Consider the following 18,681-nt stretch of genomic DNA (forward strand, 5'->3'; position numbering starts at 1 on the left):
TAGAGCATATTTATTAATTGGTTATTGAATGTCAAAAACTTTTTTCGTTAGTAGCAAGGCATTTTTTGTATTCACCATCTTGCAGACCTATCGACATAAGTGCACCAAATGGAACAATAAATAGTGCACCAAATGGAACAATAAATAGCCCAATAGGTCCACAGACCGGGATCGATCCCAGGCAGCTCCACTTTACAAACCATCAAGTTCAACAATTGTAATGTACATGTGTATTAAATATTAACAAAGATGTGCTAAAAGCCCAATTACATTTCTCCATAAACCTTTTATACACACTGCTACAGACAAGCACACAGCATTCGATATACCAGTCCCAGGGCAAAATTATTTAAATCAGAAGGACCCGCCGTTGATGTGGTTCAGTCGTAATTTGCAGTCTGCAGCTAGTATGCAAACTGCATTAAAACACCGATCATAAACATTAGCCCACTGCATATCCGATAAAAATCCGCGAGCACAAAAAGAGATAAATATGTACCATTATAAGCACATTACCCATTTTATGTAGACAAAATCGTTGATAAAAAAATTGGTCTGAAACACCACGTGTTCCATCTTTACTACAGCCCCGGTTCCACGAAGTGATCTTAACCTTAAGATCAACTTAAATGCACAAGATGGCATTGCATTTAAGGTGATCTTAGAGCTAAGATCACTTCGTGGTACGGAATGCACAAGTATACCAATGACTAACCCAATTAAATTGAAATAAATCCACCAAAACTGAACAAATAAAATACAAACAAAATCAACCTTTATTTCTATTTTTAATTGTTGGACAACAAACCAAAGTGGACCAAAGGCAACAAGTATGGTATAGATGTGTTGCCTCTCCTGCTACAGAGACGCACACACACTTTTCTTCTTCCTCTCTATATCTCTCTTCTTCTCAAAATCCCCATCCATGTATCACGACGACGACTGGATATAGTATGGATCTAAACTACAGAATGTCCCCAAGTTTGTAAGCATAGGTTCTCTCGATCCTAAAGCTGTACAGACTGAGATGACACAAAGTCCTCTTCCATCAAGGACCAACACTGCAGTGTTAGCTGTACTGCTACAACCGCCCATCCATGGACGAGGACAATACTGGGCCTGTCTTTGTGGAAGTTCACACCGCAGTATTATGTTGCTGCTGTTGCTGATGATGCCGCTGCTACTGTTGATGACCATGATACCGGGCCTGTCTTTTGTCAAAGTGTCACGCCACAGTATTTAAAATGTTGAGCCTGGATAGTGTCCTAACCACGCTGAAACACTAGGGACACACTTGCTGACTTGTTCCGCTAAGGTGGGCGATCGGCTTAGGTTTGTTAAACAACAAAGGAATGGACGAACGTCTACTTGGATCTGAAAAAATTAATTTAATTATTCAGCAGATGGGAAAACGCCGCTCAAAACACTTTCCAATAATCAGTTGCACACAGAGCTTTTGCTCACCATCTTATTTCTAAAAAAAAAATCCAGTATATCCCAGAATTCTTGATTCGCGTTTTTAACAAGTTTTCCACATTTTAATTGAAGAACTTATTTTTAAAATTACATCATTTGTACCGACATAGTGGACGTGGCCATTTTATATTGGAAGAATTATCTACCAACATTATTCTCGAAACTCATTCGGATCACATCAACAGATTAGTTTTTCAGCGACAGCGAGTGATGCAAACATTGTTAACTATTATGACTGGTTCTAGGAGTGGTCATTCGGTTTAACATGTAGCGTAAAAACTAGTCTAGCGAACATTAGCAAAAAAATGCTAGCTGAAAAGCCTCACAATTAAAATTGGAGTAGCAAAGATTGCTTCCCAATCAACAAAATTAATTTCGAGCCTTGTAATCTGGGTGTCAACAGCAACTACAAAAGCCGATTAAGGGCTCAAAATAATGACCTGCGAAAAGCGTGGCAGGTGAAATGGAAAAGTCACCTGCAAAAACCACTAATCACAGGTTGGTAATCATAAGACTGCATTCTCTCATCTATTTAGCTTGTGATCATGTTATATTTTAATTCTACAATGCTCTAAAATTAGAAAATTTGTTTCTAATTTTCATTATTATTCATACTTACCTAGTGCTAGCACAACAAATATGCTATTCAACCTGAGTCATACCTACACACTGCAGAATTCTCTCCCTTGCCGGATATGCGCAATGCTATCCTTGCACGGGCTACCTGTAACTTCATTCTCGGTTCAAAGTCCACCCACCGAGGGAAAGCCTCATAGGGGTGGGTGGGAGGTATAGTTTGTTGTGCTAGCACTAGGTAAGTATGAATAATAATGAAAATTAGAAACAAATTTTCTAATAGTCTTATTCAACTTACTGTGCTAGCACAACAAATATGCTATAACGGACGTGCAACGACACCGTTAGAGCACGTGAATTCAACATTAATGGGAGGAGGTAAGAAAATAGAGGACTTACCCGTACCCAAAAAGCTCCTTTGAAGTAATGACATGGAGATAGGACGAACCACGACATACGGCAACAAGGAGTCAAAAAACTTTTGGGAATAAAAAGGGGCTTCCCAAAAGAAAAACTCATCCCCATGAAAGGGAGGAAAAACATCTCCCCAGGGAGAGGAAACGGTAGGCAACACTACAAAAAAACCCATCCCTCAGAAAAGAGTGGAGTGTTAAACATGTCCGAAGCGTGAATCGATGGCAGTCAGACGGAAAAGAGGTCGACTCCTTTCCGTTGCCCTGCGCACAGACACGACGTGTTGAGCCGCAATGACTGTCTGGATCCTACGAGAGAGAGAGAGAGAGAGGAGGAGGAGGAGAGAAAGAGAGGAATGGGAGCAGCACCCGACGGTCCCGTCTGCGAAAGCAATGATCCCAACTGAGGCGAAGCGTTCAAAAATTCCACAAAACTCCGAAACAACGTTTCCTGAAAGCCTAACGGTCGTAGTTTGCGGCCACAGAGTACCCCCAGCTGAGGGGTATCTGCGCGAACCTCGTCCTCTATCGAGTAAAGTCGAAGAAGTAGGGACCAAAGACGGTGCAAACTGTGAGGAGATGTCCGTTGCTACCGAAGTCACCGGACCCTTGGGGTAAACATATACAAACGGAGGACCCAAACAGGATGAGTCCTCCACCCAACGGTAAACATCGGTCGGGATGCCATCAGAGACGGATCCCGGCATCGGAACAACTGGCTCAGTTCGAAGCAAACTGGCAGAACTCTCCTCGGGCCTTGAGAATGCTGAGGTGCCGAAGCGACTGTCAGCAATCGAAGGCAAAGTCGGGGCCACCTGCTCTGCGGACGAAGCAGTGGACCTATGCACAACGGAGTGCATGTGCTCGGTAACCGATGAAGTCGTCAAAACTGGTGCCGCGACGACTCCACCCTGCCCCCCTTCTGTTTGTAAAGGTAACCGTAACGACGAAGCCACACAAACAGAAGAAGGCGCCGTCACTAACGAAGACGGCTCACAATAGGAGCCCGGGGGGGGGGGGGGGCCGCGCGCGCGCTCCCGAAGTATCTGTAACTGTACTCGTAACACGGACCGAAGAAACACCCTTGTGTTTCCCCCCTTTCCGGACACTTTTCGAAGTGTCTACAGACTTATGGGACCTACCCACTAAGTCCGACTTGCCGACTACTGCCGAAGCAGACGACAAGATTTTGCTGGTACCCGAAACCTGAGTCTGCGAACCGAACCGAACCCACTGGTCAGGAGACCACGTGGCGCAGATCTCACACTGACGGTCTTGAGAACAAGACCGACAGTCCGGACACAACACGTGCGTGTCTTTACGTGGTAAAGGAAATGGACAACCATCTCGCGCACAAACTTTCCGTGCGCTAGCTGTCAACGAACTCGCGTCGGACATGGTAAATTCAACACAGAATTCCCAACTACCAACCGTATGTCAAGTTCAACCAAAAAAAAACAAACACAAAATTACAAGTAAGAAAACTTTTTGCCAAAGCTTAACAGGTGTTAACAGGTGGACTGCAGAATTGAGAATGAAGTTACAGGTAGCCCGTGCAAGGATAGCATTGCGCATATCCGGCAAGGGAGAGAATTCTGCAGTGTGTAGGTATGACTCAGGTTGAATAGCATATTTGTTGTGCTAGCACAGTAAGTTGAATAAGACTATACTTTTAGGTCTTATATTTTCCAGACTATTCCAAACCTTCCTCATACCTAGTGTTATTTTATTTCCAGCAGGCCATTTTGAAAAAAAAAAAAAAAAAAAAAAAAAAGGGGGGGGCGGGGGGCGGACGGACTGCTTATTTAAAAACAACAACAGGCCACATTTTACTTCTATGTAGAGCCCCTGCAGGTAGCACTAAACCAAATAACTTCCAGCTGGGTCAGTTGGAGGTGCACCAAACTTTTGAGAGAGAAAAAGTAAAGCTTGTTTTATTTAACGACGCCACTAGAGCACATTGATTTTTAATCTTATCATCGGCTATTGGACGTCAAACATATGGTCATTCTGACACTGTTTTTAGAGGAAACCCGCTGTCGCCACATGGGCTACTCTTTTTTACGACAGGCAGCAAGGGATCTTTTATTTGCGCTTCCCACAGGCAGGATAGCACAAACCATGGCCTTTGTTGAACCAGTTATGGATCACTGGTCGGTGCAAGTGGTTTACACCTACCCATTGAGCCTTGCGGAGCACTCACTCAGGGTTTGGAGTCGGTATCTCGATTAAAAATCCCATGCCTCGACTGCGATCCGAACCCAGTACCTACCAGCCTGTAGACCGATGGCCTGCCACGACGCCACCGAGGCCGGTTTTGAGAGAGAAGTGACCACTACAAGTCCTGTGATTTTTGATAAATGCGAGTGGTTGGTTGTAAAAAGCCCACACAAAAAAAAAAACGTTTCATCTGGGCAAAAAATGTATACAATTTTATTTATCTAGTAGCACTGTGTCAATTAGCTTTGTGCTTGAAACATGTGAGGGGTACATGTAAAAAAAAAAGTACTCTTAATTTTGTGCAGAAAAAGGGTAGTCGTCGACACTACCAATTATCTTATTTAAGAGTGAGGGGCGATAGTATTTATATCGGTGGCGTTTATGTCGATTGATACGCTGCAGGTAGGAATTTTAGCCACGTTACTATTGTCATCTATAGGATTTGATTTGGTAATATACACACCAACCTTGCATGTGTGTACACTGTAACCTGACCCTTCCAACTACTGTAGGCGAGATACCTCGCCCGACGTCACGCCAGTCGACATACTGTACACGGTGCATTCCCCAATTCATTTTCAGTTCTAATATAAGTTGTAAATTATTACAAAATTCCAGACATTATGTTGAACAAATAATTACCTTGCCCTCATCTTCCTCCTTTTGCGCTTCAACCTTCGCATTCGCTTTTTTCTCCACTGAAAAATCATAAAAATTCATTTAATTTGGATTTTTATTTTATTTATTATACAGATGTTATGGAGCATGAAATATTTTGCCACCTCAGAAAGAGTAAGGTTTAAAAATACAAATGTGCCAAAATAAGCCAGTTTCATTAACTGAACATTACCAACAAATTGCTATACAGAAAATGAGATGCATGCAGCAATATCTGAAATGTGCTTAACATATTGCAATGCAAATTCTGAATATCAGGGCTAGCTCGGGCATTCGTCAAATTAGCCAATTGCGATTTTGAAAGCAGTTGGCGAATTTTATTTTAATTTGGTGAAATAAGTGCATGCAATAAGTGAATTTTTTTTAGAAAATAACTTTGTTTCTGAAGTATAATAGACAATTTGACGAAATAATTTGCTCACCCAGAGATATCCCTGGAATATGTTCACCGAGCTGATCACTTATCACGGGAAATCTGGGATTATAAAGCTCAATATTGTACAGAGAGCGATTTTGGTGTCATAAATCTCATACGGGTGTATTTTGACAGAATGAACCAATGTCTACGGAATAAAACAAATATTTAGTCCCTTAATGCTTCATTCTGTCTTCCAAAAGCACCCTTGTGTAGGACATTTTACACAGAATAGTCAAAATATCTAATTTTTCAAAGGCTAAACATTGTGATACTGGATTACGAAATATAAACATTATATTGGTTTTATAGAACAAATTGTTTTAAAAGGTATTGTACATAACTATCGCTAACCCGTAAACTAATTCTAACAAATGTTTGTTTTAATTATTACGGAGAAAATAAGAGGGATCTTCTATATGCACTATCCCACAGACAGATAAGAGTTACTTATTTTCGCCACTTTTGGTTGGGATACCGAATTAGCATTATCAACTGAATATTGCACAAGTACTACAAACGACAGTGCTAGTGTGGATTCAAATTCCAAACCATTGGTACTGTAGTAAAGCGCTCAACCACAGTGAATCATGAAGGAAGGATACCAGACGCTTCGCCCCCTAGCCAGTTCGACCCCACGTGCATAACCAGTTAGCCATCGCAAAGGTACCAGTTCGCATCAACACTGCAATTTAATACTTACAAAGCTAAAAGGGCATGTTGTGTGTGACTGAAGGAAACAAACACATACGGTATAAAATACATTTTTAGTTGCGCAATTCCATATTCTCATGTAGCTAACTGGATATGTGCTGAATATCCCAGTGTTCTCGCTGCTCCATTTAAGCGGTGCGCCCCGTCCCGCTATTCCATTTTGCCGCCCTCCTTTATTTTTGAGCGCCCCTCTTTATGTCCCAGCACCCATCTCCGCCATTTCCAAATGCACTTTTTTCCCCCACAAAAAACAACGATCAGTCTGCACGCTAGACATCAAAGGAAAAAATCTGCGTTGTGTACGAAAAAGCAATTGACGAAACATTTACGACAGTTACCGTAAAGTAATTTAACAGTATTTTTAACAGCCTCTATTTTGTCCAATATCTGTATCCATTTGTATGTTTGATAGACACAATAAAAGTTATATTTTATGTAAGCAATGAAAACATTTAATTTTTTTTACAGATTCGGCAATCTCAGACTGAAAAATACCCTTATTTGGCGCCAAATTTGTCACGTGATCAGAACAGTCATTCGGTCTTCTGTTTCCACTATCGTTTGATATTTTGTACTCAATTGCAGATATAATTGGTTGAAACTGATGATTTTTACTTTGTTATTCTGTTTATTCAGCAGTTCTTTATAAAATATTGTAAACTTTTCATGTTGAGGGGATATGAATGCTTATAAAAACAACGGAAGTGGTAGTGTTTATCATTAAAATCATTTATCTTGAGTGCCAAATAATATATACACCGCCTTTACAAAAAACAAAACTTTTTATCAGCTGATATTTTATCACAGCTATCAATTCATTCGATGAAGATGGAAATAACAAAAATGTATCTGACATCAGGAGATCACTTTACAAACATCTTTATTGTTTTTCGTTTATCTTGAAATCTTTATTAAAAATAATATTAAAATTTTGATCGGTCCAGCAAAACCGGAACTGCCCGTGAATGTCAGATCGATATCATCTTCGGTTCAATTAAAAGACGAGTATGCCTTTTCTCTCGGTCTACCAACACACAACAATATATTGATATTAATATTTCTAAGACTGGCAACCACAAGCAGATTCATATTTTCACCCTACCCATTCAACCCAAAACTTGCACTGAACTTATTTAATGACAATATTTCCATCGAAAAGATTTCTTAAAGTTCCAACATGCATGCAAATACTATTATACCATCACTAACACTAACTGATCTATTTCGAGCATATAGACACTAAGAAATGATCTTCACTTTGAATTAAAGGAAAAACGACCCACTGTACGACTTGTTTAAAACATGCGGTGCATTAGGGGAGGAAAATGAAACTCGGAACAATCTTGTATGTGGAAAAGGATCCGTGAAGTCATTTCTCGTTCCATAATGAATAAAACAAAAACCATAAAACTAAAAATTAATTAAAGTTAATAAAATAAAGTAAATATTTCTTAGTGTCCATATGCTCGAAATAGATCACAGTACACGATTTTGGTGGAAAAACGTGATCACAGTCCTTTTCTTTTAGTTTGACCACAATTCTGATTGAATTCCGTTCAGAATGGCGTTGTTCGTCCCCAGGATTAACTTTGGTAATGCTTGCACTTGTAGACAAAGTTAATCTTGATGAACTACACTAAATCTAAACTTGAATCCTGAATGAACAGTCCTGGAACATTTGGAAGTCAGTTAATCGTGAGGAAATCTTAGAATCAGGGTCTCACTTCATCAACTTTATGCTCAGCTGCAATGCATAACGTGCCCATCGCATCATTTTACAATTAAAACACAAAATGTGTAGGCCTACGCGCCATTTTACGAATTAATAAATAAATTAAAAAGTAATACTCGTTGTTGTTTGCAGTAAATGAAGCGTATAAAATTACAATAAAGTTGAGGGAACTGTTTCCTGTGATAATCAAAACCATATTTTGCCAAGTTAGTTTTCAATACATACCTTTGCCCTCATCGTCAAAATGGAACCTGAAAATGCAAATTAAGTAATTAAACATTCATTGCAAAATATATAACAAGCTAAATTCAAAACATTTGCAAAGATGATAGTCGATTTAATTTGCACATGAAATTCCAAAACAAAACCCACTTCACACGAGTAAAGTTTCCAAAGAAAGAGGAAGTGACGTATAATATTTAACCATACATTTGACGGGAAAACTACTCCCAGATTTAACTTAGGAAAATAAGCCTGGAACAGGACAAAATAAGTTATTTAAATATAAGTTCTATTTTGGCATGTGATTATTTTAACATGTCACATACTATTTCTATATAAGCTAGTCTGCATCTGCTTATCCGGTCTGTGGGATGGTGCATATAAAAGATCCCTTGCTGCCAATCGAAAAGAGTAGCCCATGAAGTGACTAAAGCGGGTGTTCTCTCATTATCTGTCTGGTACTTAACCGTATGAATAATGCCATAAAACCACAGATTAAACATATGTTGAGAACATCATTAAATAAAATATTTATTATTTTATTTTTAACTCAACCAGTAGAGCACTTGCCAGAGGTGATTGCGTCATATAGAATCAAATCTCCGTGCCCCCCCCCCCCCCCACCGAAGACCAATTCTCTGACGTTTTTCCATCCAAACCAGTGTCCTTCGACTGGTCTATCAAATGCCGTGGTATGTGCTGCCCTGTATGTGGGAAAGTGTAAATAAAAATCCCTTGCTGCAAAGGGAAAATTGAAATGGACTTATAATGGACCTATAATTAAGATTATGCTGTAAAATTTACAAAATGTTTGACATTCAACAGCCAATTATTAATAAATCAATGTGCTCTACTGGTGTCATTAAGCAATACAAACTTTTCATGTAATACATGTAATTTCTTTCGTTTGAGATCCGAATTAGAAAGAAATTTATTTCTCCTAGTATACGGAAATAAACAAGGGAGGTAATATGTATTTATAGAGGGCGTTATGTATGTGGTATAAAAGGCAATGTATCATGTGATGAGTTCTCTCAGTTCAGTGGTCGGCAGTCAGAATGATGAATAGATTATTATATTATTTTTTATAACTGTACTTGGGCTGTTCAGGGTTGGCGAACCTTTATAATACGTATTAAGTTCAGAACAGAGTTCTCAGACTGACAAGTCTTTATAATATGTTTTGTTTTGAATTATACATTATAACATACAAATCTTTTTTACATGTTGCAGATTATTATCGGAGTTGGTTCTAAAGGAGGTTGACGAACCCTTACAATACGTGTTGAAGAGTCTGTATTTATGTCGTGAGACTGACCAAGTCTTGATAATATGGTTAAGATTGTTGTTATAATAAAGCTCGTCTGGTCATATTCGGCACTGACTGTATGCAATTATATGGTGTTTGTTTCTTCTGTATGGGCCAGAATGTTTATTGTAGGGGGGGGGGGCCTAGGAGAAATATATATATATATATATATATATATATATATATATATATATATATATATATATATATATATATATATATATATATATATATATATATATATATGAATAAACAATATATGCTGTATAGTAACTAGTACCAGTTCTTTGTATTAATTTTTATTTATTGTAATTATTATTAGTGAATACTGACTGCTTCATAGTAATATTAGGAAATATGGATTTTAAGATGTCTATATTTGTAAAGTTTTGTTATTTTATTTTATTTACAGAAAATAATTTTACCGGAAACGGATTTACCTACCCCCCCCCACCAAGAATTAAATATGGCCGCCACCATAGAAGTTGATCCCAAAGTGGACAAATCTGAAAAACAAACGCTACTTGCAGTGTTGCAGTTTCTTCGAAGACATAATTTGAAGGTAGCTAGTAGAACCAGTTATTATTTTCATTAGGGTCAGTTTGGTATAGTCAGTTACTTTGATAACTGATCCAGCAGTGATTGAAAAAGTGAGAGAGTGAGAGTGGGGGGGGGGGGGGGGGGGGGGGGGGGGGGGGGGGGGGGGGGGGGGGGAGTGGGGGGGGGGGGGGAGAGATTAAATGAATGATGAATATTTATAAACTTGCTTGCACCATACATTTAATTTTAGTCCACTAATTAACCTATTTCGAGTAGGCCGATTTATGTTTCTGTTGGAATTATGACATGGACTAAATCTGTTCATGTTGTCAAACTAATAGCGGCATGCCATCATATCCACAATTAGTCGAATTGTGATATACCCTCAGGTGTTTCCCTAGCCCGAGTACTCTGACTAAGAGAGCTAGACGGACATTTGGACATAAAACACGCTCTCATTACAGTCAGAGACCAACCTATGTCTTTTTTTGGCAATTCCTGACTACCAAACGGTAGGCAACGAGTCCCGCTCTAATACCACAACAATCCTATGTTTGACGTCAAATACCTTTACATCAATCATTTTCGAGTTAAGTGATGCAAAAAAATCCACATATTAATCACTAATACACTTACTACAGAAAGAAACCCGACAGCACCCACATTCAGCTACGCTTCGTGACACTCCGTCGCAACAATTGCAAAGCTCGGCGATCTATTTCGAGACATAGACCACGTGATCGCGCTCTGGGCGATTCCGCCTTGTGCAGCAGTTACAGGGGCCGTCTCATATCAAGCGAAGTTACAAGATGGAAGAGTTGGCTAATGCCGTTTTGGATGAATTTGGATTTCATTACGTCATTAAACCAAAACAATTACACATTATTGATTCCATTTTGAATTTGAAGGATACATTTGGGGTGTTATCGACAGGATACGGCAAAAGTATGTGCTACGTACTGCCTCCTCTTATGAGATGACCCCTGTAACTGCTGCACAAGGCGGAATCGCCCAGTCTCGAAATAGATCGCCGAGCTTTGTAATTGTTGCGACGGAGTGTCACGAAGCGTAGCTGAATGTGGGTGCTGTCGGGTTTCTTTCTGTAGTATGTGTATTAGTGATTAATATGGTTTTTTTTGTATCACTTAACTCGAAAATGATTGATGTAAAGGTATTTGACGTCAAACATAGGATTGTTGTGGTATTAGAGCGGGACTCGTTGCCTACCGTTTGGTAGTCAGGAATTGCCAAAAAAAGACATAGGTTGGTCTCTGACTGTAATGAGAGCGTGTTTATGTCCAAATGTCCGTCTAGCTCTCTTACAGTCAGAGTACTCGGGCTAGTGTTTCCCCAGAGGCATATGGCGTAGGGGGCCACTATGCCTGAGGTATGTAAGTAAGTGCTTTGGCATCATGTAAGGGCCTTAAATCAATTGGCTCGATGCTTCATTTGGCTATATTGTATGATGATAGTGAAGCAGACCATATTTTTCAGTCCATGTTGAAAAATTTAACAGGTTTGATGAGTGACAGAGCTAGTGTTATGAAGTCATTTAATAAAGCTTTCAATGAAAAGAGAAAAAGTATTCTTGGGGTGGATGAAAATATGGAATTCCTACATTGCAGTGCACATTTTCTTCTTGGATTAAGTACCGCATCAGACAAAGTTTTAAAAGAATGGGAGATGGAACATCAACATAAATTTGGCCGTGACTGTTTGGAAAAATTCTAGAGATTCTCCATTACAGAAAATGCAGGGTCCCGATTCATTAGAACAGCTTTTGACATACTTGGTCCTCGCGGTGATGACAAAAGTGGATGCAAATATATGTGGGAAGCATTTTGTAATATGCAAGGGATTCATTCAACAATCACGAGTTTCAAATCGAACAGATTTAACAATCTTTTTCAGGCAGCTGCCTCTCTACATCATCATAGAGATGACCTAATCAGCTTTCTTCAAAGTTACATGCCCACCTTGAACTTGAAACAAGAAAGTGTTATGTTTGATTCTAAATGTGATTCACTGGATGCTATCATCATTGCTCTTGGTATAATTTACCAAAAAGTGACAGGCCCTTACTGGATGTTGATGCGTATGGATGTCAAGTATTTGACCCTATACATTTACTCAGTGGAAATGCATGAAGCTTTTGTCAGATGGGAACAAGATGCATGTGTGCTCTTGATCGAAAATGCACCTCCTCTGTTTAGGCTTTCACTGAAGAGCAACGTGTTTCCTGCCCTCTATGTCATCAGTGATACATTGTTATTGCCAACTGATATAAATAACACATGTAATTCTCACCAATAGGTGCGTAAGAAAAGTAAATGATAGATGCATTATGATAGTTGATTACAAAAAATAATGTAATTTTAAAGTTTTGTCAGTGAGTTGTGACATTTTAATTTGTTACAGAGCACAGAAGCCTTGCTCAAACAGGAAGCAAAGATAAGTGAAGATGAAGTACAGTCTGATACCAGCGCACCCACCGAGTCTGAAGTGTCACACGCACTCGCAGCTTATAAAAGGTACAGAGACCTAATAAATTTAATTACCACAAGTTAGACAATTAATAGCCTTAGACGTCACATGTCTTGTTGCCTCGACTTTACAAAAAAGTTTAAAAGTTTGTTTTGTTTAATGACACCACTGGAACACATTTATTAATCATCGTCTACTGGATGTCAAACATTTGGTAATTTTGACATAGTCTTAGAGAGGAAACCTGTTACATTTTTCCATTAGTAGCAAGAGATTTTTTATATGCACCATTCCACAGACAGGATAGCACATACCACAGCCTTTGATATACCAGTCGTGGTGCACTGGCTGGAACGAGAAATAGCCCAATAGGCCCACTGATGGGTATTGATCCTAGAGTGGCTGCACATGAAGCGAGCACTTTACCACTGGGCTACGTCTCACCCCCCCCCCCCACCACCACCACCACCTTTACAGAGTAAAAAGGTGAGATATAGGTAATTGTTTTTAAATGGTGATGGCGACAACATCAACTGTTCTGTTAAAGTTTTAAGTTACAGTTTTGCATAAAAATTTGAATAATTTTCTCACAAAATGTAAGTCCGAGGTCATTGGAACTGCATATACAGGGCTCGAAACTCGCCAAAAAATATGGTGGCCCAAAAAATAATAATGGATGTTGGCAAATTATGGTAAGAGAACCACAAGCAAGATTTTAATGTGGAATACAAATATTAATAGTGGCTCATATGTTTTAGCTCTAAAGAAGATAATATTATTTGGGCGACTAAAGCCATTATTTTTTAATATTTAAGTAGCCCAAACGGGACATTTGTTGCATTTGGCGACCTGACCACAGGCCGTTTCGAGCCCTGCATATACATAAATCATAAACTTGATACATGTTTGTCTCTAGACTTCTGCACTGCTGTTATCATGTCCTGCAATGTCAGTTACAGGCGTGGTATAAGTCATTTATCACAAACTAAATTAACATTACTTTTTTTTATTTCAGCGATGACGACCCTTCTCTGTATGAAGATTTCTACACTGATATTAAAGGCTTCATAGACTCGTGTCTAGATGTTCACAAGGTTTGAAGCATAGTATTTAAGAAATTAATATAATATATATAATTATATATATATATATTTTTTTGCTAAAGAATATTTGCAAAGCAAATTTAAGGATTTAAAAAGTGAATAGAAACTGGGATAAGTTCATTCAATCATTTGTCGCTAACACTTGATACACTGGTTGATAAGCTATGCATTAAACCGAAATACCACTTTGGGAAGGAAGGAAATGTTTTATTTAACGACGCACTCAACACATTGTATTTACGGTTAGATGGCGTTTGAATTATGGTTAACAACCACACAGATATTGAGAGAGGAAACCCGCTGTCGCCACTTCATGGGCTACTCTTTTCGATTAGCAGCAAGGGATCTTTTATATGCACTATCCCACAGACAGGATAACACATACCACAGCCTTTGATAAACCAGTCGTGGTGCACTGGCGGGGATCGATTCCAGACCAATTGCACATCAAGCGAACACTTTTACCACTGGGCTACATACCGTCCCCCCCCCCCCACCACCACTTTGGGAACCAGTCAAGCTAGTTTGCAAACTTTTAGTGAAACATGATTGACTGAATGTTCATCCAAATCATTGTAGGCCTGGTTTTTTTGTAGTGTCTTTACTGAATATTTCGCTAAGAAGTCCTCTATTCTCAACATTTAACATACATGTAAATGCATTAGTGGAAAGAAACTAACAATTTGAGTATTTTTACGGTAAGGCCAAAAAAGAAAGTCTCTGGTCAGACCAAAGTTCCAGAATTGATGCAGCGATGCAGCTTTTTAATTTTTTTAAATGTATTTATTTACTTATTTATTTATTTTATTATTATTATTATTGTTTTATTATTGTTATTTTTTAAAGCATGGATTGCACAGAAAAGGTGGGTATATTTGATAAGGGGCATATTTAAGTTAGAATCAGAATGCATGTCCTAGTTCATGCGCGATGGCATTTTGGCTCCAAAGGCAGTTTGACATCATGGCAAGTAAAGCCCGGGAAAAAGTCGACGTTATACTGCAGGAAATGTTTTTTAAACGCTGATACTCGAGGGTCAAAATCGACACGCATGCTGACCAGAGACCAGAAATTTATTTTGTTTGACCTAATCAACCTGATCATGGCTTTTACTTACTTACTTGATCCTCTTCGTGTGCAGTCACACATACGGCCGACACCAACGAACACCAATGTTGTCTGTCCATTGCAAGCTTCGTCACCTGGCTCCAACTCCACCCAAGAGCATTCATCTCCCACTCCACTGATCTTCTCCAGGTCTCCTTGGGTCTCCCCCTCATTCTCTTGCCACCAGGGGTCCAGCGCATGGCCACTCTTGGGATGGATGTCAGTGGCATTCTGCAGACGTGTCCAATCCATTTCCATCTGCAGCCTTTAACCTCGAGAGAGATGGGCTGCATGCCTGTCCTTTCTTGGAGTTCCTTGTTGGTGATTGTGTTTGACCAGTAGATGCGCAGAATCCTCCTGAGGCACTTGTTCTGGAAAACTTCCAGCATCTGATAGATGCCTTTGGTGACCTTCCATGATTCCACTTTTTTTTTAAAAAGTAAATTATTTTTATATTTCATTTCAGGTCATTCATAATGCCTTTTGTATTTTGCAGGTCGAGTTGGCTACAATATTGTATCCGGTGTTCGTTCACATGTACCTTGAGTTGGTGTATAATGGCCACGAAAAGCACTGTAAGTGTAATATAGTCAATGAAAATATGTTCACACTAATATTTCGTGAGTATCGGGGGAGGGGGGGGGGGAACGGGGTGTGTGTGCACAATAATTCTAAATAAAAAATATTATTGGCAGTAAATCTTAAGGCAGAGATGAATCTTACTTACCCCTGAGCCCCCTAGAAACCTTGTGTTATGCTCTCGTTCTCAATCAGCAACTCCAGCCAGTGCTCCTCAATTGGTATATCAAAGGCCCTGTACTACCCTGTCTGTGGGATGGTGCATATAAAAGATCTCTTGCTGCTAATCAAAAAGAGTAGCCCATGGAGTGGCGACAGTGGGTTTCCTCTCTCTATATCTGTGTGGTCCTTAACCATATGTCTGACGCCATATAACCGTAAATGAAATGTGTTGAGTGCGTCGTTATATAAAACATTTCTTTTTTTCAGTCAGCAACTCCAATGTCTTCTTGCTTCCGCCGTTATTTTTTGACATTGAGAGGGTACACAGGGTTTAGGCAGAAGCCCGTAAAATATGAGCAATTTGGCGAATTTGCTAATAAAATCTGTCGCCCAATTCAAGTTTCAATTAGCCAAACAGCAAAAATGGCGGTACATCTGTAAACAGCATACAATTTTTTAATTATCTCTTTGGTGAATTAGTATTGAAATATATTCCCCAAATTCAACTTTTTGTTCGCATTTGGCAATTTGGTGAGCGACAGCTTAAACCCTGGGTACATATTTATAACTTGTATTCACTTATTTTCACGTTAAAGTTTATAAACACATAATTTTCATAAGGGTAAGTATTATTTTTGTTTGTTTTTTTCTAATTTTTAAGTTATGTGTATATTAACACAGTTAATGTTCAATTTTACGAAAACAAAATCGTTTGTGTGTTTCTCGTGTATCTTATTTTATTAAATACTACAATGTTTTGCTGTGCCAGTTCTGATGTCATGTAATATTATAATACTAAATATAATAATTTCAATAGTTCTTTATCTGTAATCTCTTGTTTTCTTTCAGCACAAATATTTTTTGAGAAGTTTTCCAAGGACCAGGAAGAATATTACCATGATGACCTTGTCAAGCTGGCTACAGTCTGCAAGAAGGAACACATGAAGGGAAATGAAATCATGGAAAATTTCAAGTACGTTTTGTTTCTAAAGAGCTGGGCGGTATTGAAATTTCAGGTTCGATATCGATATCAGTATTTTTGGGTTCATTTATCTCTGTATCGGCATGGTATTCAGTATGGACACAATACCAATACTGATATACCCTCCCTGTCCCTCCTCCCTTTCCCTCCCTGTCCCCCCCTCCCCTTCCCTTTCCTATCATTCTATTTCATTCTCTCCAGTTCCATCCTGGTTCCTGTCTTCCCTTCACCATCTAAAAATATTTCTTTTGGTTCTCTAACAATCTCTTTGAGTTAAATAAATCATAGCATACATAACATATTATTTGTGAATCTTACTGACTTAAATAATGTACTAATTCAATTGTCTGTAAATATATAATAAATTGTTATGTTACGTGGTTGTAATTGTATATGAATTGTACAACATTGTGTTTTGTAGGTCTAGCAAATTTGTGATCCGGATGTCGCGTGACTCGTACACTCACTTGAAGCGCCATCTGCAGGAGAAGAGGCTGAATCTACTACTGAACATTATACAGGAGCATCTCTTCATAGATGGTATTCATATTACATTTTAATGGTTTTCATTTCAGACGAGGGCGTGGGATTTGGCTCAGTCGGTTGAGTGCTCTCGCTTGAGGTGCTTGCATCACAGGATCTAACCACATCGGTGGATCAATTCATCTGATTGGGTTTTTTCTCATTCCAAACAGTGCACCACCACTGGTCAAAGGCCATAATATGTGTTTTCCTGTCTTGTAACAACAGTTTGATTTCCAGTAGCCGATTATTAATAAATCAATGTGCTCTAGTAGTGTCGTTAAACAACAACAAAATCTGTTCAGATGTGGATCCAGGATTTTTTTTTAAAGGGGTGGGTGGGTGTCAAAATACAACTACTTAATGAAAGTTGTTTATTTAAAAAAAATTGTCATGAGCAGGGAGGTCCAAACTCCTTCGACCACCCTCCCTCCCCCCACTCCTGGATCCGTGCATGTTTTTCAAGTGCCATAGGTTAGAGGTATTTGAATACTGTACCATTTACGTAACTATGGATATATTAGTGCAACTGAACAAGTAGACAACACCACTAGAGCACATTGATTAATTAATCATCGGCTGTTGGATGTCAAACATTTGGCAATTCTGACTTGTAGTCATCAGAGGAAACCCACTACATTTTTCCATTAGCAGCAAGGGATCTTTTATATGCACTTTCCCACAGACAGGAAAGCACATACCACATCCTTTGACCAGTTGTGGTGCACTGGATGGAATGAGAAAAAACCCCAGTCAGTTGAATGAATCCACCGAGGTGGTTCGATCCTGTGACACAAGCACCTCAGACTGGCGCTCAGTTGACTGAGCTAAATCCCCCCACCAATCATTTTTTTTTATTTTTATTATTATTTTTTTTTATATATCCCACTGCCCTGAGTCCTTTCTCTCCTTTGAATTCCATCTCATTTCCTCCCTAATCTGGCAACTCCTATCTTTCACATATTTCCCTGTCCAACTCCACATCCCAGTCCTTGTCTCTCCAACCACCCTCAATAACAATTATAATTATTGTAATAATTAGTAGTAATGATACTTAATAGATAATTGCGTCTGTGAAAAAAAAGTGCACATGTACAGTGTTCGAGATTAAATTTTTGGGCCAGTATCCCAGTTAGATACTAACATGTCAAAATCTGGTATCCCACCTGAGAATTTAGTATTATATGGCATCCCGGTATCCAAAATTAAATTCTGGTATCCCCGTGATATTGGGATACCGTTAATCTCGAACACTGCATGTAGTACAAAACATTATTTAAAATTTGTGGGTATTTTGTGCTCCTTAATTTATTCTTGTCTGTTTGAAACATTTTTCAGTGTTTGATGGTGTCCCACGGAACAAGCAACAGATTCAGGCGACATCTGGTAGCCAGTTGGGAGAATCTATACGAGATGGTGAGTTAGGGATTTTATTATTCATATGGTT

The 18,681-nt window shown here is 38.9% G+C and overlaps 1 protein-coding gene and 1 long non-coding RNA gene across 2 annotated transcripts in view; one reads left to right on the forward strand and one right to left on the reverse strand.

Moving 5' to 3' along the window:
* Positions 1-775: 775 nt before the first annotated feature.
* LOC121387440 lies at positions 776-8,664 on the reverse strand. The gene is made up of 4 exons (XR_005959820.1): positions 8,597-8,664; positions 8,450-8,475; positions 5,328-5,383; positions 776-1,374 (listed from the first exon to the last, which is right to left on the reverse strand). It is a non-coding gene; the product is annotated as an uncharacterized LOC121387440 (long non-coding RNA).
* Positions 8,665-10,221: 1,557 nt separating this feature from the next.
* The window catches only part of LOC121387170 (transcription initiation factor TFIID subunit 5-like), a 28,133-nt gene continuing 19,673 nt past the window's right edge, over positions 10,222-18,681 (forward strand). Inside the window, exons 1-7 of the mRNA XM_041518195.1 lie at positions 10,222-10,317; positions 12,714-12,826; positions 13,795-13,873; positions 15,486-15,564; positions 16,580-16,703; positions 17,134-17,252; positions 18,573-18,650. Coding sequence (XP_041374129.1) covers positions 10,222-10,317; positions 12,714-12,826; positions 13,795-13,873; positions 15,486-15,564; positions 16,580-16,703; positions 17,134-17,252; positions 18,573-18,650 — 688 coding nt within the window. The remainder of the gene's footprint in view (positions 10,318-12,713; positions 12,827-13,794; positions 13,874-15,485; positions 15,565-16,579; positions 16,704-17,133; positions 17,253-18,572; positions 18,651-18,681) is intronic.

The sequence above is a fragment of the Gigantopelta aegis genome, chromosome 13, assembly GCF_016097555.1.
Source record: "Gigantopelta aegis isolate Gae_Host chromosome 13, Gae_host_genome, whole genome shotgun sequence".
Classification (NCBI taxonomy): Eukaryota; Metazoa; Mollusca; class Gastropoda; order Neomphalida; family Peltospiridae; genus Gigantopelta; species Gigantopelta aegis.